At 48.4% G+C, this 21,495-nt stretch overlaps 1 protein-coding gene and 1 pseudogene across 2 annotated transcripts; both read right to left on the bottom strand.

Moving 5' to 3' along the window:
• Window positions 1–988: 988 nt before the first annotated feature.
• Window positions 989–3,098, bottom strand: LOC147290020 (heat shock cognate 70 kDa protein-like). Its single transcript, XM_086234947.1, has 3 exons — window positions 2,922–3,098; window positions 1,339–1,540; window positions 989–1,182 (listed from the first exon to the last, which is right to left on the bottom strand). The coding sequence occupies exons 1-3, from the start codon at window positions 3,096–3,098 to the stop codon at window positions 989–991; spliced, it is 573 nt and encodes a 190-aa protein (XP_086091073.1).
• Window positions 3,099–3,124: 26 nt separating this feature from the next.
• LOC147290021 (heat shock cognate 70 kDa protein-like) lies at window positions 3,125–21,416 on the bottom strand (annotated as a pseudogene). Its single transcript, XR_015121027.1, has 5 exons — window positions 21,335–21,416; window positions 20,499–20,819; window positions 19,353–20,381; window positions 3,987–4,142; window positions 3,125–3,531 (listed from the first exon to the last, which is right to left on the bottom strand). The product of XR_015121027.1 is annotated as a heat shock cognate 70 kDa protein-like (transcript).
• Between the last annotated feature and the right edge of the window lie 79 nt (window positions 21,417–21,495).

The raw sequence follows: 21,495 nt of genomic DNA on the forward strand, positions 1-21,495 counted from the left end.
GAAAGACAACAAAGTTGGGTTTTCAAGCTAATGGGCCCTATTGAAGGTATAAAGAGAGCAGGCCCCCTGCGGGAAACCCCTTTTTTTGGAAATTGATATTACGATATAAGACAACTTGGTAACCCACATTTGTGGCCCAATAACTAAGCAAATATGCATTTGCTCATTCCACATTTACTTGATCACACTGAGGAAGAGCTATAATAAAGTACTTTTTAAGGATTCTTACTCATTCTTATTAGCGCTATGGCATGCAAAAATTTGCATGAAAAAATGACTTTACCATTGTACTCACATGTGAGATATTCTAAAATTTAGCTCTTTTTTTCGCTAAGTTTATTGATGGGATAAATCAAAGCTTACAAAGAATAAATTTAGAACATCTGCAATTATAATAGCTAATAACTTATGGGATTCATAGATTATTTCTTGTGCGCCAATTTTACATAGATTTAGGGAGTTTAGCTTTTAATGGGTACTTCCTATCCATTATCACATTCACATTTTATCTTTCTCAAACTTATGGTTAGATGACCTCTCTCATCCTTGTACCCATATTTATGCATTTGTACCATTCTCTAAAAAAGAAAAATTACCTTGATTTTGCTTTTATGCGAAAAAATCAATTTAAACCCATTCCGTACTAAGGACTTAATCTTGCTTGTGACTTTGTGAGAGAGATTTTAGTGGGCGCACAACACAGTCGTTTTTAGTGGACAAATTAGAACACCTATAACAAATAAATGCTTACAAAAAAGATAACTTGACTAGCAAATACCTCCACCATTTTCATTCAGAACTCAAGACCAGCACCATTGTGCATCTTCTCAATCTCTTGAAGGGTTAGAATTCCCTTGTCGATGGTATTCTGAACGTCTCAGAACATCGACAAGCGTATACTAACCCATCAAGAGATTGAGAAAATGGTTGAAGAGGCAAAGAAGTACAGGGATTACGTGAAGGAGTGTTCTGCCATGGATGCTTTGTCTCATTTAATCTCGGGGAGCAGAATTGCAAGCTCCTTCATTTTCTTGCAAATGGTTTCCATCTCATCCAGATTGTCCCGAACTTTGTTTTTCACATGCGTTCCCTCAACATGGCTACGTGCTTCATCAACACAATCAATGACGTCCTGAGCTATGCTCTTCATGTTGTAAGCACATCCTTTGATTGTGTTGGATGCTTTGAAGGGATGTGCTTACAACATGAAGACCATAGCTCAGGACGTCATTGATTGTGTTGATGAAGCACGCAACCATGTTGAGGGAACGCAGGTCAAAAACAAAGTTCAAGGCAATCTGGATGAGCTAGAAACCATCTGCAGGAAAATGAAGGAACTTGCAATTCCGCTCCCCGAGATTAAATGAGACAGAGCATCCATGGCAGAACACTCCTTCACATAATCCATGTACTTCTTTGCCTCTTGAACCATTTTCTCAATCTCTTGATGGGTTAGTTTACCCTTGTCGATGGTAATGTTAATCGTCTCAGAAGAGACGTTTAGAATACCATTGGCATCAATGGAAAACGTTACATCCACCTGTCTAGAATGACCTCAAGAAATACCCAGAAGTATAACTTTTCCCAGCAAGTCCTTCTTAACTATTCCCAACAAGTTATTGTCACTCTCCTGACCATATACCAACTGAAACGTGAAAGAACTTGAGTTGTATGTAGTGTGCGTTCAGTTGGAATCACTATTGCCTTTGTCACTGTGTACGGAAGGCTGATGTTTTTAGAAATTACAATATCTATAGAGTGCTGCTATTTGCACACTTTTTTTTTTCTTTTTGCACACCCCTATTGAAAAAAGAATTAAACAAAAAAAAAAAGGACTAAACAGCCCCTCCCCTCCCTGTTTCCCTATTTTTTTTCTCTCGTTCAGACCCCTCCTCTGTTTTTTTTCCTTCCAAGCCCGACAGCCCTCCTCGGCTCCTCCCTTTCTTCTCTCCACTCGCCCGATCACCACCTTCCTCGTACCACCACTGCGCGCAGCACCACCCGAGCCACCACTAACCACCATCTTCCTCTCTCTCTCTCTCTCTCTCTCTCTCTCTCCGCATGCACCATCACCACAGCACCCCCAAAACAGTCACCACAACCAGCTCGGCAGCTCCTCCTCGACTCCTCCCTTTCTCCTCTCTCTCTCTCTCTCTCTCTCTCTCTCCCTTCTCTCTTCCCTCCCTTTTTTTGTCGCTGCGGTTGGTTCGGTAGACAGCCACCGAACGAAACTAACGGCTTCAGCAGATGACTGCCGAACGAACCCACCGGTTTCGACGGATGGCTGCCGAACGAACCCGTCAGTTTCGGCGGATGACTGCCAAACGGCCTGCGAAGCTCATCCTCTTGGCTGGCACTGCGGCATGGTCGTGTGAGCTGGGCAGAGTTGTCGGGCGCGAAGGAGAGAGAGAAATGAACTGGGCAGAGCTGTCGGGCAGAGCAGCAGAGAAGAGAGAGAGAAAGGTGCAGAAGGTGGTGCTGCGCGTGGTGGTGGTGCGTGGAAGATGGTGCTGCGCACGGTGGTAGTGCTGCGAGGAAGGTGGTGCTGCGCGCGAGGAAGGTCCGGTGGTGGTGCTGCGCCCGGTGGTGCTGCTGCAAGCAGGGTGGTGGGGAAGCTGGTGCTGTGCGGGTGTGTGTTGACAGAGAAAGAGAGAAAGGGAAGGAGAGAGAGTGTGAGAAAGAGAAAAATGGGGTGTGTGGGTGTGTAATGAAATGAGGGTATTTTGGTAATGGATTAGGTGTGTGTTGAGAGATTTTGAATTTGAGATGAGTGTGTGGGGTGTGTAGGAGAAAAAAAGAGTGAAAGGGTGTGCAAAAAGAAAAAAAAAAAATGGTGTGCAAATAGCATCACTCTATCTATATCACCTCCATCAATCTCGGGTGACATCAAAAAATACTAGCTCCCATAATTTCTTGTTAACCTCACCATTATTCAACTTAGAGGCCATTATGGCAGCACCATAAGCAACAGCCTTATCTGCGAGGGTACTCATCAAAGTCTCCTTTGAATAAAAAAGATCTTCCAGAAAACCCTGCAGCATAGGAATCTTGGTAGAACCACCCACAAGCACAAGATTATGGACATGGCTGTTCTCCATCCCAGCATCAGCCAAACACTTGCTAACTAGTCCAGCACACTCAGGACGACATTCCGATGGGGAGTGGTCGACTTCCTGGTAAGATCATAAGCAATAGCTGCGGCCAAAGGCTCACTGATAATACGCATTACATTAAGGCCTGCAATGAACCCAGCATCCATCGTAGCCTGCCTTTGAGAGTCATTAAAGTAAGCAGGGACATTAACAACTGCATTCTTCACAGGTGAGCAGAGATGGGCCTCAGCTATGGAGCGCATCTTGAATAGAACCATGGACGAGATTTCTTCAGGGGTAAACTATTTCTCTTTACCCTTGTACGTCACCACAATCATGGGCTTGTCGCCAGCACCTTGAATGACCTTGAATGGCCATAATTTCATGTCATCCTGAACAGAGGAATCACTGAATCTCCAACCCAACAACCGCTTGGCACCTGCAAAGATAAGAAAGCCCATTGGCGTGCATAGCAAAACAAACACAACAATTTACAAAATCAAGCTATAAACAATAATTACCAGTCAACAAATAAACCAAACAATGTCTGCTAGAAACACTAAACAATTCAGGATAATATAAATAAATATAGTTATTTAAATTCCATTAAAGTTTAATAGGGAAAGCAGTAAAGCACTGGAATAAAAAAAAATTTAAAAAAAAAGGGCTAAACAGCAAAATCTTGCATACCAATGCCAATAAATATTTTGACAGAGAAATTCATAAAATTAGCCAAACAAGCAGCAGAGATCAAATATTAGCTACTGAAATTAAAGAAGCACAGACCCTGAAAAAATAAATAAATCTTAATAACGAAAAGCATTAGTTAAAAAAATTAAACCAAGCAGAAATTTGGGGTAAAAAAGCAAGAAAAAAAAAATTGTGAAAGTATACCGTAGACGGTGTTGACTGAGTTAAAGACGAGCTTGTCCATGGCAAGCTCACCGAAATAATGCTCGTTCTCCTTAAACGATACGTATGACGGCGTCTTTGTGTGGCCATACAGGTTGGCTAAGATCTCCTGCTTCCACACTCCGACGGAAGAGTAAGGTCGATTCCAATCGAAGGTTCGTCGGACCTTGTTCTCTTGTTTTTTTGTTGGTCAGACATTGTTCAACCACCAAAAATGAAAAGAATCGCAGAGAAATGTGTTTGTGGGAAAATCCACATCAATCCGAACAGCCAGTCACAGCTCGACACGTGGCTGGTCAAACATCCACCTCGGAGTTGATTCTCAGTGGTCAAACTTTGACTTCCACGTCATCACTGATCAGCACTTCCTCTACCAGTTCAGACCGGATCTCCACACTGCCCCTCCTTGTTCGGTCCGAGCCGAACCGATGATCTTCCATGGGATCGAGTGTCCATCTTCCCACGATCATCCCGGCTCGGCTCGGCTCGGCACAAGAGATGGCTTCCTTCCGAGTTCTGGCGTCGACCAGTTAGGACTCGGAAAGACTCCAATCTATGGACCGGCTCGGCCTGGAATCCCATGTCCGATCCGACCACATATGGACTTCGTGTCTCCGCATGGGAACATGTGTTCGTATCGGCTCGGCTCGGCTCTCCGCCGCCATTCCCAGGAAGATCACGCCAGGATGAACAACCACACTTAAATGCACCTGACACATTCTTCTGACAGATAGAATATCAGGCCTGCATTCATGAATGTTGGAGCAGTCTACCTGAACCTTCCAACCTTGCATTTAATGGAGCATTCAATGCAGCATTGAATGCTGAGGAAGCAAGCAGCTGAGCATGCAACTAGGTCTGACCAGGTGCGTGGGTCTCTGGCAACCATTCATTCACATGCAGGTATCTTACTCATTAAGGTTTCCTTTGCTTATATATACCAAGTCATATGTGCAAAATGAGGCATCTAGGAAGCTACTGATATACATGAAAAACACTTGCATTCCCATCAACAAAAGAGCCTACCCAACTTGCTGAGAATAACCCAGAACATTTGCCTTGTTCTTCCCATTCTCCCAAGTTCTTCCTTTGTTCTTCCTCACCCACCATCAAACATCACCACTGATTTCATCATCGGAGTGTGTTTGGCTGGTACCACACCGGTCCATCTCCTTTGATCTTGTTTTTGTCTGCAGGAAGATCTCAACCAGCATCCACTTCATCATCCAGCAAAGCACCTGATCAGCCAGGTCAACTTATCTAAGTTGTTGCATTTACCTTACGAGAATCTGCATCAACAGATTGGCGCCGTCTGTGGGAAGATCGACTTCAGCCGTTGTGCTCATCACTGCAAGCGCTGAGCTCTTCCTTCAAACAAGTCATCATGGCTACCGTCTATCGGGACACCAGTTCTTCTTCAGGAGCGTCTCAGAATGATGAACAACATCAGCCTGAGACACCTGAGAAAACGAGGGGAGCACAACTCCCCAGAACACCAAAGTCCAAAGGCTCCTCCAAAATCCGAGCCGCTCACAAACTCCTTAAGGAGAGTCAGCGACACCTGGCCGCTGAGAATGCACTCCTGAAGCAGAATAATGAGCTGCTTGCAAAACAGACCGAGCTGGCCGGCGAACTTGCACGCCATCGTGCTCAGCTCGAGAACAGCGGGGGATCGGGTTTCCGATCGCGCCGAACCCGAACCGAGCAGGAGGTCCTTTCACCATCTCCTTCTCGGCAAAGCACCCCTGCTGAGCCGAACGACCAGACCGATCGGCAGGACTCGGATCACGTCTTCCCGGGCTTCGAGGACATGCCCCCGGCTGAACAGGCCGAGTGCCTGAACGCCCACCGTCTTCTTCAACGAAAACAGGCGGCTTTCGGGAAGCGTGTCCTCAGGAATTCGGACGGAGACCGTGCCGACCCGAATACAAACCGACGGCCCCCGGCCCAATCAAGGTTGGGAACCAACAGTCCGGTCGGTTCGGCTGAAACCAGGGTCCCGATTGGGGATAGGCTCGGCCCCATCATCAGCCAGGATCCTTCCCCATCAGGAGCTCACTCAGGGAGGCGATCGGTGAGCGACCGACTGGGATCGACTATGATCATGTCGGATCGACGACCGGTCAGCGAGAGGATCACTCGCCAGCCGGTGAGTGAGAGACTCGGTAACCAGGCCGAGTGCTCGGGGGAAAATGCGGCCGAGCCGACCCCGCCCGACGTGGAAAATCTTGTCCGGACTCTGGTCCAGGACCAAATCCGGAGCGTCCACGATCGGCTCGGCCACGTCGAGGTCTCCAGGGGGTACACTGGTAGGGCCGACCACGGAGAGGAACTCCCCCTCCCGTACACCAACAGAATTCTGGATGCTGAGGTCTCCCGCGACACCAAACCCCCCAAGATGGATCAGTACGATGGGACCAAGGATCCCTACGACCATCTTGACAGCTTCAGATACGCCATGGAGGCTCGCCAGGCATCTGAAGCCACGAAGTGCAGAATCTTTCCCTCGACCTTGAAGGGCTCGGCTCGGGGATGGTTCCGAACTCTCCAACCGAACTCCGTCGATTCATTCTCCGACCTCCGAAGGGCCTTCCTGGCGAGATATCGGGTTGTATCCGAACGACTCTACAACTTGAACGATATGTCGCTCGTTAAGCAGCAAGACGGGGAGAGCCTCAAGGCCTATCTGATCCGCTTCAACATCGAGTATACGAAGTGCGACGATTGCGACGATAGGTCAGCAAAGAATGCCCTCATGCAAGGTCTGCATGCTGGGGGACTCCGCTCCCACCTAATGAGGAATCCTCCCTCCACTTACGATGAGCTTTCTGCCGAAGCCACTAAGTGGGCACGGGCTGAGGAGTGGGACGCTCAGGTGGAGGCCCTGAATCCCAGGCCGACCTCGACCAAACGGAAGGAGGGAGAGGTCGCAAGTCCCAAACCCCAGGTCCAACCCAAGAAGACCAGGACCGAGGAGCCACGCCAACTTCTGGGCAAGGGACCCAAGTTTGTCCAGTACACGGAGTACACTCCCCTCAACGCCGGTCTGGAGACAATCTACTCCAAGGTCAAGGACCAACTCCCAGTCGCAAGGGAGATCAAGGGACCACCCCCAGACAAAATCAAGGAGGGCGTCTTCTGCAAATACCATTCCAATCACGGCCACGTCACGGGTGATTGCTACGCCCTCCGCGACGGGATTGAGACTCTTGCCCGGGCGGGTAAGATCAATCAATTCCTGGCCGGTGGGCCTAGGGTGCCCAAGGCCGCGCCAAAGAAGCCCACCAACACCATCGAGGTCCAGGATGCTGCCATCGGATCAATCGGCGGGGGACCGACCTTCGTGGGAAGCTCTAACCGATCCCAGAAGGAGTATGTCAGACAGGCGGCTCAAGCTCACGAGTCCCTGTCAATCCAGGCAGGTCAGCCCAGCACTTCAAAAAGACAGCGGAAGGACTGGGCGCCGGTCACCTTTGAGCCGAACGAGGCAAACGAGATCATATTCCCCCACTATGATCCGGTCGTCATAGTCGCTGAGGTGGCCGGAACAACCATCGCGCGTTCCTTCGTCGATGGAGGGAGCTCAGTCAACATCCTCTACCACTCTGCGTTCGCGCAGATGGGCATCGGCGAGGATAAGCTGGAGACCGATACACCTGCCTTGGTCGGGTTCGGGGGAGAAGTGGTTCAACCCCTCGGACACATCTACCTTCCCCTTTCGCTCGGGAAGGGGCCGATCAAGAAGACCTGCATGACGTACTTCATTGTCGTCAAGCGGCCGTCAGCCTACAACATCATTCTGGGCAGACCGGCTCTGGTCGACCTTGACTGCATCGTCCATTACGCCAACCTCCTCATCAAATGTCCGGTGGGCGACGACTGCATTGTCATTCAGGGAGATCAATGCTCGGCTCGGTCATGCTACGCCGCTTCGATCAAGCAGAAGGGTCAGCTGCCGAACTCACAGGAACTCGACTCCATCGCTGATTCGGGCAGGTGGCCGAGGGCGGAGACGTTCGATTTCACTTCCGAGCCGAACCCAGAATCTCGGCCCCTTCCCGCCGAGGCCTGGGAAGAAGTGCCGATCTCGGCCGAGACACCGGATCGGCTCGTCCGGGTGGGGACTCAGATCAGCCCCGAGCAGCGCTCCGCCATAATTGATTTCCTCCGTGCCAACGCGGAAGTGTTCGCCTGGTCTTACGATGACATGCCAGGCATATCGTCTGACGTGATCACCCACAGGCTGAACACTGACCCGGGATGCAAACCGGTCCGTCAGAAGAGGAGGTCATACGATCCGGTTCGATACGCCGCCATGGCTGAAGAGGTAACCAAGTTGCAAAACAACGGGTTCATCCGGGAGGTCAACTACCCCGACTGGCTCGCCAACGTGGTCATGGTGAAAAAGAACAACGGGAAGTGGAGGATGTGCGTGGACTTCACCGATCTGAACAGGGCTTGTCCCAAGGATAGTTTTCCCTTGCCCAGAATAGATCAGCTCGTCGATGCAACAGCAGGACATCAGCTCCTCAGTTTCATGGACGCCTACTCTGGATACAACCAGATCCTGATGCACAAGTCCGACCAGGAAGGCACATCTTTCATAACTGATCGCGGCATGTACTGCTACAAGGTCATGCCCTTCGGCCTCAAAAACGCCGGAGCCACCTACCAAAGGCTGGTCAACCACATGTTCAGATCTTCCATCGGCAAATCCGTAGAGGTTTACGTGGATGACATGTTGGTCAAAAGCATCAAGGCGGACGATCACGTCAGGGACCTCTCAGACATGTTCGGGGTCCTGAAGGAATATCAGATGCGGCTGAACCCAGCCAAATGTGTCTTTGGGGTTCGGTCAGGAAAGTTCCTTGGCTACCTGGTCAGCCAACGGGGGATTGAGGCCAACCCGGAGAAGATCCAGGCCTTGATCAACATGAAGTCTCCAAAGACACGCAAGGAAATCCAGAGTCTGACTGGAAGAGTTGCCGCCCTGAACCGGTTCATCTCAAAATCCACCGACCGGTGCCTCCCTTTCTTCAAAGCCTTAAGGGGAGCAGGGAAGGGCATAGAATGGACCCCCCAATGCGAGCAGGCTTTTCAAAATCTGAAAAGGCACATGGGGGAACCTCCCATCTTATCCAAACCAGAAGAAGGTGAAGAACTTTTTCTCTACCTCTCTGTCTCTGACTCGGCTCTCAGCTCAGTTCTAGTGAGAGAGGTCGGCGGTGTACAACACCCCGTCTTCTATACGAGCCGAGCTCTCGCCGATGCCGAGACCAAGTATCCAAAGTTCGAGAAGATGGCTCTCGCCCTGGTCAGCTCGGCTCGGAAACTGAGGCCCTACTTCCAGGCTCATTCCATCGTTGTCTTGACGGACCAGCCGCTCAGACAAATCCTGGCAAAACCAGAGACTTCGGGTCGGCTCATCAAATGGTCAATCGAGCTCGGCGAGTTTGACATCATCTACCGTCCCAGGACGGCCATCAAAGGTCAGGCCATGTCGGACTTCATCTGCGAGTCGACCACCTCGACGGAGGATCCACCACACACCAACGCTATGACAACAGCAGCCGATCCGAACACAATCGGCGAACGCGGCCAGGTTGATCTCCTCACCTGGACCCTCTATGTGGACGGATCTTCCAACGCCATGGGAAGCGGAGCCGGGCTTGTTCTGATCTCCCCAGAACAAGTTGTGATGGAGTATGCTCTTCGCTTCAGATTTCAAGCATCAAACAATGAAGCAGAGTATGAGGCACTCATCGCCGGGCTCAGATTGGCAAAGGAGCTCGGCGCGACCAAACTAAACATCTTCAGCGACTCTCAGCTAATCGTCAATCAGATTCTGGGAGAGTATGAGACTCGAGAGCCCAGCATGACTGCTTACCTCGAGAAGACTCGTCTGCTACTTGGGAACTTCCACGAATACAAAATATCCCAAATCCCGAGGGCAGAAAACTGCAGGGCCGACGCCTTGGCACGCCTGGCTTCGGCCACAGACACCGGATCCGCCAGGCATATTCCAGTCGAAATCCTGGACAGACCTAGCACCGCCGAAACCGAGGCCGCAATTATGCAGACCGAGGCCGAGCCGAACTGGATGACGCCGATCATCAGCTACTTGGTCTCCGGGATCCTTCCCCCGGAGAGGGATAAAGCACGTCTCATCAAAACGAGGTCGGCTCGGTTCAGCATGATCAATGGTCAGCTCTACAAAAGGAGTTTCTCCCTGCCCTACTTGCGGTGCGTCACTCCCCAAGAAGGTCAGGATGTGCTGAGAGAAATCCACGAGGGGATATGCGGAAACCATTCTGGAGGAAGAGCCCTTGCCTACAAGACGATCAGACAGGGTTACTTCTGGCCAACACTGAACAAGGACGCAGATCATCTGTCTCGCGCTTGTATCAAATGCCAGCAATTTGCCGCGGTTCCCCATCAACCTCCCCAGTTGCTGACCTCCATATCCAGCCCCTGGCCGTTCGCGCAGTGGGGACTCGATCTGATCGGCCCTATGCCGAAGGCAAAAGGGCAAGTCACCATGGCAGTGGTAGCAGTCGACTACTTCACCAAATGGGCCGAGGCCGAGCCCCTAGCCACAACCACAGCCGAACGGATGGAGACCTTCGTCTGGAAGAACATCATTTGCCGATTCGGCATGCCGCACACCATCATTGCGGACAATGGCAAACAGTTCGACTGCAAGAAGTTCAGGAGTTTTTGTTCGCGTCTGAACATCAACTTGCGCTTCACCACGCCTTACCACCCGCAGTCAAACGGACAGGTCGAGGCCATCAACAAGATCATCAAGAAGACCCTCAAGACTAAGCTTGATAATGCTAAGGGGAATTGGCCTGAACTCTTGCCAGAGGTGCTTTGGTCTTATCGAACTTCCTATCGCAACTCGACGAAGGAAACACCCTATGCATTGGCGTTCGGAACTGACGCCGTCGTCCCGGTCGAAATGGGTACTCCTTCATTCCGGACCGGCACATACAATCCCGAGACCAATGACACCGGACTTCGGCTCGGCCTGGACATGATCGAGGAGAGGCGAACCGACGCCAATCTCTGCCGAGCCGCCTACCAACAGAGGGTAGCCAAGTACTACAATCAAAGGGTCAGACCCAGAAGCTTCGGATTGGGCAACCTCGTCATGAAAAAGAATCCCCTTGCCATCAAAGAGAGCTCGTTCGATCCGAACTGGACCGGACCATACAGAATCACGGGCATAGTCAAGCCCGGCACTTACAACTTGGCCACTCTGGCTGGTAAGCCTCTCAAGCATAGCTGGAACGCTGAACACTTGAAGACTTATTACCAGTAAAAATGTAGTTAGGGTCGGGGACTGTCCGACCTAACACCCATTCCAATCAATGAAAGGATAAACACATTTCTACTCATTTTCCTACTTATTTTTCGAAGCAAACACTGGGGACTCCACTCCTATACACTTCTAACAAAGAGGAAAGATCTAAGTGTTTCCTTCGAAAAAAAAAAAAATAGTAAACCCATGTGCCGAGCCGAAGTGCCATTTTCGGCCCGACGCTCGGTGCATTACAGACTCATCAGGTCTATAAACTCATGTGTCGAGCGGGCGCGCCATTTCCGGCCCGATGCTCGGCATATTACAGACTCATCAGGTCTATAAACTCATGTGTCGAGCGGGCGCGCCATTTCCGGCCCGATGCTCGGCATATTACAGACTCATCAGGTCTATAAACTCATGTGTCGAGCGGGCGCGCCATTTCCGGCCCGATGCTCGGCATATTACAGACTCATCAGGTCTATAAACTCCCGTGCCGAGCTAGCGCGCCACTTTCGGCCCAATGCTCGGCATGGTACAGACTTATCAGGTCTATAAAAATCCCTGTCTGAGCCGAAGTGACTTCCTACAGTCCTAACGTTCAACAGGATATTTCTAAAAGAAAAATATACACTCCAACCAAAACTTTCATCGTGCATACCGAGCCGATCTGAAAGTAGGTTTGAATATTTTTCTCAAAAAACTGCATTCCTAAATATCTCAATGGGCATGCCGAGCCCATCCGAGATGACTAGGGTCTTTAAATTTTTACTTATCTTGGTTATGCTTATCAAGCTGATCCGAAGACAAGTTCTAATTTATCATTACCATTCATTTTCATCGCGATCGGCATGCCGGGCCGATCTCCAAGTTCTAATTTATTATGTTTTTCATTTTTATCATTTTCTTGTCCATGTGTTATTAGTTTTGTCTTTAGCTTAATTTCCGAGCCGAACTGACAACAACTTAGTCAAACCCGAGCCACACCTCGGCTCGGGGAGAAATATAAAAAACATAAACATTACAATTAAGCAAAATAAGCCATCATGCAGATCGCTCGGCAGGGCCTTCCTGGATCGGCTCAGTTGACTCCTCGGGCGTCTCCTCGCCGAGCTGCACCACCTCAACCCCGCCGATCTGCATCTCAGCGTTGGGATCGGATTCGGGGACCGGGGGGATCGGGGTCGGCTCGTACGCAGGCAGTGGAGGGTCTTCCGGAGTCGGCTCGGCTTCTGCGGGGACTTGGCGATCGAGGGGAGGAAGCTCATCCTGATGACTCCCCTGGGTATCTTCCCCCTCGTCATCGGACTCGCCGAGGAATGAGACATCCCAGTCCGGCCTCTTCGCTTTGATCGCCTCCAAGAGCTCCTGATACCCATCAAAGTGGGCATCAGCCAGTGCTTGGGCGCTTGGAAGCCCAGCTCGACGCCGAGACTCGGCCGCCCTTCGTTCAGCCTCATCAACATCCCGCTGGAGCTGGTCAGCAAGTTGCCCCAGGTCGGCCACCTTTTGCTCTGAAGAGGCAAGCTCCTTGCCGAGCCGAGCGACCTCCTCCTCCTTCCCGGCCAGCCTGGACCGCAGACCCTCCGACCGTTCACGCTCGGCATTGACCGTCCGCTCGGCCTCGGCTAGCTTTTCTTTTAGCTCCAGGATTCGTGCCCGAAACCTCTCCAGTTTCGCCTCGGCATCGACGGCGGCCTTGGCAGCTTCGAACTGCCTCATGGCGAGCTGCAAAAAAAAAAAAAAAAAAAAAAAAAAAAAAATTTCATTACTAATCCGAGCCGAGCGAATAGACGAAATCCGAAGTAAAAGAGACTTACCAACATGGCCTGGCGGGATGCGATCAGAGCCTGGTGGCTGAAGCCCGGCTCGCCATGATCGGCCCACAGCCCCTCCTGCACCCTCGCGGTCATCACGCGCTTAAGGCCCGTGACGAACGGCTCGAGGCCGGGGTCTACCTCCACCGCCTTGAGGGGCGCCGAACCAGACGCTCCGGCACCAGAACCGCCGGGCTCGGCCCGAGCCCTCTTCTCCACCGGGGCCTCGGCCTGGGGAGCCTTCCTCTTCTCCGCTTGCCGAACCGGTCTCGGCGCAGGAGATCTAGGCTGAGCTGCCGCTGGGGCAGGAGCCTGGACCGGCTCGGTAGGGGGCCGCCCCGCCGCTTTCTTCTGGACGCTCCGAGCCGCCCTCCTCCTAAGGCGAGTTTCCAGTTCGGTGGGCGCCATTCCCCTTTCGGCTCTAGGATTCCACCTGGGCACAAACCAGGAGATCCCGCTCAGTCTGATCTGGGTTTCCCCGAGCAGAAACTTGGTTGACAGGTACTCTGCTGGTGAGTCCCTGATCTCGGCGATCTGGTCCTTGAGCTCGCCTCGGAGCTTGTACTTGCCCCAGCTGACTGCAAAGACGAAACCAAAAAGAGTTAGGAAAAATACAATTATTACAAGACATATACAAATTGTCCTCGGACCGGCCCCAAACTCCCAATGCCCACCTGGAATTCTAAAAGCTCTGGGGACCCGAGCCGAGGTGATTCTGTTCGGATCGGCAAACTCCCAATCCCCAGAGACAAAGAAGTATCTTTTCTTCCATGTCTTCTGGGAGGAGGGATTCCCACCGAAGAGTGGTCCCGAGTACGCCTGGAGGTTATAAAATCCGAGCTCGCTCTGCTTCGACCTCAGCGCGTAATTGCAGAACAGGATATCCTTGTGTGGCACACACTTGTGCACTTTGTGCCACAAGATGTGCATGGACAGGATGATCCTGTATACGTTCGGGTTCAGCTGGTGCGGCGCCGCGCCGATCGTCGCGAGCCAGTCCTGCAGGAAGGGATGCAGGGGAAGCCGGACCCCATTTTCAAACATCTCGGGGTACATTGTCACCCATCCAATTGGGGGTCGGCTCGGCTTCTCCCCCTCGTTCGGCAATCTCATCAGCACGGAGTCGGGGACTGAGTACCTATCCCTCAAATCCCTGAGATGATACTCTGTCATCTCATTGGGGATTTGATCGGCCTTCCACGCCAATTCTTCGTAGAAGTCCGGGTCGATCGGACTTCCCGTCACCCCCTGAGCCGAGGTCGACGCCTCGTGACCCCTGTCCCTTTCATCCGAGCCTGAGGTGAGTCTGCTCGGGATGGTGGCGATCGGCTCGACGTCGAGAGGCTCTTCGTCGCCCCCTTCGGCCGTTCCTTGTTCCCAGTCGGAACTCAGTATCTCAGGATTTTCTTGGTCCCCTCGGGCTCGGCGCTCTCCGCCTGGATTGCGATTTAGTGCCGAGCCGGCCTCGTCCAATTCTTCGGACAAACCGTCCCAACTCGCCTCACCCGCAGGTGGGCCTCGGCTCGGCTCGGCCTCACCCACCGATGGACTTCGGCTCATCTCGGCCTCACTGTCTCCTTCAAAGGCTTCTCCCGAGCCGAGCCGGCCACTCGAGTCAGTCTCAGACATTACAAACACTTTCTCACTTTTCTCTCTCTTGCTTTTTGGATCAAAAGGCAGTCTCTCTCAAGAACACCAAGAACACACACCCACAAACCCGAAAATACAAAAAACTCAAAAGTGAGGAGAATCACTTACTGGTTTTCCTCCGCCCAAAGTCTCCACCCCTCACACACTCAGACCAACCTCGCCTACGGCCACGCTCGGTCGGAACTGCGGCCGGACTGCTGCACTGACGACGGAGATAGAAGAGGACTCGCGGTGGAGGAGAGGATTCGCAGAGAGAGAGAGTGGAGATTTCTGGAAAAGCTGGAAAGTGAACAGGAAGAGAGAGAGGGGGGGCCTTTTATACCCCATGCAAATCAAATCTCAGCCCTTCATTTCTGGCGCTTCGCATGCCACATCTCGACACCTGTCAAGCATTCAAAAATACCCATAACGAGGTGACCCTTACGTTCCCCCATGCAGAAAACCAAACGTCCCTTCACATGTCCCTGAGACATTTTGGCCAATCACAAGTCGTCTTGTGTTCGGATCTTCGGGAATATGGGCTCGTAGGGTTCGGCTCGGATCAAGCAACCTGCTATCTTTGGGGTAGCCCTTACACTTCAACTTTCAATCCACGACTGCCCGCTCGGATCGGAAGTTGGGGGACTCCTGTTTGTGGGAAAATCCACATCAATCCGAACAGCCAGTCACAGCTCGACACGTGGCTGGTCAAACATCCACCTCGGAGTTGATTCTCAGTGGTCAAACTTTGACTTCCACGTCATCACTGATCAGCACTTCCTCTACCAGCTCAGACCGGATCTCCACACTGCCCCTCCTTGTTCGGTCCGAGCCGAACCGATGATCTTCCATGGGATCGAGTGTCCATCTTCCCACGATCATCCCGGCTCGGCTCGGCTCGGCACAAGAGATGGCTTCCTTCCGAGTTCTGGCGTCGACCAGTTAGGACTCGGAAAGACTCCAATCTATGGACCGGCTCGGCCTGGAATCCCATGTCCGATCCGACCACATATGGACTTCGTGTCTCCGCATGGGAACATGTGTTCGTATCGGCTCGGCTCGGCTCTCCGCCGCCATTCCCAGGAAGATCACGCCAGGATGAACAACCACACTTAAATGCACCTGACACATTCTTCTGACAGATAGAATATCAGGCCTGCATTCATGAATGTTGGAGCAGTCTACCTGAACCTTCCAACCTTGCATTTAATGGAGCATTCAATGCAGCATTGAATGCTGAGGAAGCAAGCAGCTGAGCATGCAACTAGGTCTGACCAGGTGCGTGGGTCTCTGGCAACCATTCATTCACATGCAGGTATCTTACTCATTAAGGTTTCCTTTGCTTATATATACCAAGTCATATGTGCAAAATGAGGCATCTAGGAAGCTACTGATATACACGAAAAACACTTGCATTCCCATCAACAAAAGAGCCTACCCAACTTGCTGAGAATAACCCAGAACATTTGCCTTGTTCTTCCCATTCTCCCAAGTTCTTCCTTTGTTCTTCCTCACCCACCATCAAACATCACCACTGATTTCATCATCGGAGTGTGTTTGGCTGGTACCACACCGGTCCATCTCCTTTGATCTTGTTTTTGTCTGCAGGAAGATCTCAACCAGCATCCACTTCATCATCCAGCAAAGCACCTGATCAGCCAGGTCAACTTATCTAAGTTGTTGCATTTACCTTACGAGAATCTGCATCAACAAAATGTAACTAGGGTTTGTGAGGGTTTAGTGTTTGGTATCAGAGAAAGTGAGCAAGAAAGTTGAGAGGGAGAGAGAATTAGAGAAGACGAGTGACGGAGTGAGAGAATTTGTGATCAGTAGTACAACAGAAGAATTATATATACTGAAGCACACTAACTGACCCAGTCTAACAAGCTAACTAACAAGACAATGCAACTAAACAGAATGTTAATTTAATTATATATGATGACATGGCTATTTACCAACTAACTAAGCTGTGTCTGACTTTGATAAGCTGAGTCATTCAGCTATATTAACAGTTTAGTGTCACAGTGTTTGGGCGAGAGTTGGGCGTTTTTTGGGGAGTTGTGTGTCTAGAATGTTCATTAATTACCAATTTTTGGGGTGTGTATAGAATGTTCGAGTTTTCGGGGTAATGGCTCTGGAATGTTCATTATTTAGGAATGCTATCTATTACGAATGCTATCTATTAGTCTATAATATCTATTATGTAAACTTTTTTCTTATTTATTTAGGAATGCTATCTATTAGTCTATAATATTTATTTTCTTTTGGTATGGTCTATAATATTTATTTCGGTTCTTCATGGAAGATAAAAAAATCGGTAAATACTTACTTGGGGTTGGAGATAGTTGACTTTTTTACTTACAGCTATTTTACTTCATAAGTGAAATCCAAATCGGAATCTCTCCTAACATGGGGGAGAAATTCCTGAAGCTCTACATCAATTTCTTTTTTATAATTATGTTAATCTAATAATCTGGTACTACACTTGAAATCCAACATCAACAAGATTAAGGCATTTTTTATAATTATATTGGAGGGGATCAAATTCACATCAATTCCTTCACATCACTATCTCATTTGTGAATTGTGAATATTTGTGATTGTAATCCCTTTCTTTTGGCCAGTAGATCTGCATTTAGCGGAAACATTTAGGATACCATTGGAATCAATATCAAAACAAGCATCGAATTTAGCTTCACCCTTCGGAGCTGGAGGAATTCCATAGAGCGTAAATTTACCCAAGAAGTTATTATTTTTGGTTGATGTACTCTCACCCTCAAAAATGGGGAAGCAGACTATATCTTGGTTGTCGAACAGAGTAACTAAAGTTTTGTTCATGTTGACGGGAATTCTGGTGTTTCTTGGAATCACAACAGTCATCTTATGTTCATTGTGGGTTCGCACCCCAAGTGAGAGAGGGGTGACATCCAAGAGAGTGAAGTCTTGAAGCTTCCCAATTAGATTCCCACCACTCAAGACAGCAGCTTGAACAGCAGCACCATATGCCACAGCCTCATCTGGATTAATGCCCATGCACACCTCCTTCCCTTTGAACACATCCTTCAATAGTTGCAAATGTCATATTATTGCAAATGTCATATGAGATATGTGCATGTGCTATTTACATTCATGATCTCATATGTGTCCTTCATAAACTCGCATGAAATTTCTAATGCAATTTACATTAGTGAACTTTAATTTTTGCTGCTTGTAGTTTCCTTTAGCTTTAATTTTGCAACATTTCACATTAGATTTATCAATAATTCTTGTCAACAGTAGAACCCTGTGGAGGAATATATCCCTCTTCCACTGTCTCGAAACAAACAACTTCAAGTTCCAATTCGAATCCACTGAAGAAGAGCAAGAATAATAATCTCATAGTGAAACAAGCATTTCATAAAACAGAGCCACAAGGACAACAAGGTTCAATTGTGAATCTACATGTCAAACATTTTTTGATGTTTCAGAAATCAGAATTCTAGTGCACTATGCCATCTAGTGCATTGAGTTGTGTTGAGATTTATAGTCCATCTAGTGCATTGAGATTTGGTGAGATTTATCGTACTCAAACACATATTACTTTCAAATTTACAATAATCAGGAAGGTATGATATCTAAGCAAAAAAATAACAAAAACCAGGCAAGTCAAAAGGCCCAGCTAGTCAGCACCACGAAGGAGCAGCCAGCAAAAGGAGTGCTCATCAGCTGCCTCCGCAAAATTTTGATTCATTCCCAAAAGACAGCTGACACAAAATAGAGACTTCCTGTTCACCTAGCATAAGTAAAACAATTTATAAATGCAGCTAAACCCAAATTGGTTTTGATATTATATGCTAGTTGTTGAGTCATAGCATGCCAAAAATTATAATTTCTTACCTCATCTTCTAAATTCCCAAAGTTCTTCTGTCGCTGTTGATTGTAATCCCTTTCTTCTGGCCAGTGGACATGTCCTTAGTGTTGAGAGTAATGTGGAGCAATGTCCCACATCGGAAAACTAAGGCTTAGCATATGTGCTTATAAGTCTTGGGCCTCTCCACCCATTGCCAATTGGTTTTGGGTTGGATGCTCTAATTCTATCATGGTATCAGAGCCAGGTTATCCGCGTGTAAGGCCCAACGGTCACACGTGCTCCCACGTCACCCAATATAATTTGTTCACGTGTAAGGCTCAAAATATCGCCACACGTGCGGGGGCGTGTTGAGAGTAATGTGGAGCAATGTCCCACATCGGAAAACTAAGGCTTAGCATATGTGCTTATAAGTCTTGGGCCTCTCCACCCATTGCCAATTGGTTTTGGGTTGGATGCTCTAATTCTATCACTTAGCAGACACACTCAAGATCCCATTCGTATCAATATTAAAGCAAACATCAAACTCGTGACTCTTGGGAAGTTGGGAGCTAGAAGAATGTCGTTGAGGAAGAAATTACCCAAAAAGTTATTATTTAAGGTTGTTTCACTCTCACCCTCGTAAATAGCAAATCTAACAGAAACTTGTCTGTCTTCTGTGCAGACTGGGCTACCCAAAGTAACATTCTTTATGGTTGGAATTCTAGTGTTTCTTGGAACCACAACTGTCATAACATTTTTCTCACCAGTATTCGTAAATGTAGTATCCACCCCAAGTGAGAGAGGGGTGACATCCACGAGAGAGAAGCCTTGAAGCTTCCCATTTTGATTTCCACTCAAGACTGCAGCTTGAACAGCGGCACCATATGCCACAGCTTCATCCGGATTAATGCCCATGCACAACTCCTTCCCTTTGAACACATCCTGCAATAGCTGCTGCACCTTGGGAATTCTAGAAGACCCACCCACAAGAACAACATCATGCACACTGCTTATGTCCATCTTAGCATCCTTCAAACACTTCTGCACAGGCTCCATACACTTGTTGAAGAAATCCATGTTCAGTTGTTCAAATTTGGCACGGGTAAAAGTTATGCAGAAATCATTACTCTGTTCCAAGCAATCAATTTCAATGTCAGTCGTAGTTGTAAATGAAAGTCTCCTCTTTGCCTTCTCACATTCATTTCTTAACCTCCTAAGAGCTCTGGGGTTCCCACTAACGTCCAAATTATGTTTTTTCTTGAATTGTTCGACACAATAGTTCACCATTCTGCTATCAAAATCTTCACCTCCAAGGTGAGTGTCCCCAGCTGTGGCCTTCACATCAAAAACACCATCCCCTATGGATAGCAGTGAGACATCTAAAGTACCACCGCCCAAATCAAATATCATCACATTTCTCTTGCTATACCAACCAGCCTTCTTGTCAATCCCATAAGCAATAGCTGCAGCTGTTGGTTCATTGATAATATGCATCACCTTTAGGCCAGCATTGACACCAGCATTTTTTGTAGCTTGACGCTGCGAATCATTGAAGTAAGCGGGGACGGTAATAACTGCATTTGTCACAGTTGAGCCAAGGTAGGCTGCAGCAATCTCTCGCATCTTTGCCAGAACCATGGATGAAATTTCCTCAGCAGCAAACTGTTTCTCTTCACCTTTGTGGGTAACCACAATCATGGGCTTGTCATCAGGACCTTCAATAACTTTGAATGGCCAGAGCTTCACATCATTTTGAATAGAGGCATCACTGAATCTTCTACCAATCAACCGCTTTGCATCTGTAAACTGAAGCCAAACTTAGAAAAACAAATTTGATACTAATACATACATTTGGCCATTTGAGAAACAAATGAAAGACAATTGGTACAAATGTTGATGTGGGAAGATGGGTTTACCAAAGACGGTGTTGGAGGGGTTTCTAATGAGCTGGTAAATGGCTGCATCGCCTGTCATACGCTCGGTATCAGTGAATGCAACATAAGATGGAGTGGTTCTGTTGCCCTGATCGTTCACTATAATTTCTACATGATCGTGCTGCCATACTGCCACGCACGAATACGTTGTCCCCAGATCGATCCCGACTGCAGGACCCTCTTCTTGTCCCGCCATTCTCAGCTCAAAAACTCTATGGAAAATATAAAAGAAGAAGAAAAACGGTAACAGAGAGTGTCGTGGAATGCTTGGGGTGAGTGTCCCTAGCCGTGTCTTTGAATTTGCTACAAGTGAATAACGAGGGAGAAGTTCAGGGTAAGAAGTCCCAATGATATGAGAAAGCCGCAAAATATTTTGTGAATGTGATATATTAGTTTTAAACTAAAAAGTTTATAGAGCCATAGTACTTCTGGTACTACTCAACCTGAAGTCCCATAATCAAAATCAAGACAAAATTTTCAACCTGCTTAAAGGTCAGCTTAGGAAATCGAATTGTGTAGCTACTAATCAAATTTATAGCATTTAAAAGAGAAAAGGAGAAGGAATTCCAGGGCTTTGTCAATTTGTTTGAGATTTCAAATTTATACCCAATCGGAAATTAGCAACTTATATAACACTACATTGAAGATTATCTACAGCTAGCATCTAAAGCAGCCCACAATCTGTGGTGGTTACACTTACGTAAATAAAAAAGAAAATCATCAGCATGAAAATTCACATTAACAGTTCTATAACTCCAGTGCATAAAGCTCATCAAATAAACCTGAGTAATTAGGGGGAGAGAGATTCAAAGTGAAACCTTAATCTGAAGAAGGCCAGATAGCAGAGAGAGGAAACAAAATAAAAAACAGAAAGCAACAATCAGAAGAAGAGCCAGATCGAGTGTCTTTTGGTTCAAGGTAATTTCTCCACTCTTTCTCTGTATAAAGAATTTCGATTCTTATAATTAAAATCTGTATC

This window comes from Dryas octopetala, chromosome 3 (assembly GCF_963921425.1).
Source record: "Dryas octopetala chromosome 3, drDryOcto1.1, whole genome shotgun sequence".
Classification (NCBI taxonomy): domain Eukaryota; kingdom Viridiplantae; phylum Streptophyta; class Magnoliopsida; order Rosales; family Rosaceae; genus Dryas; species Dryas octopetala.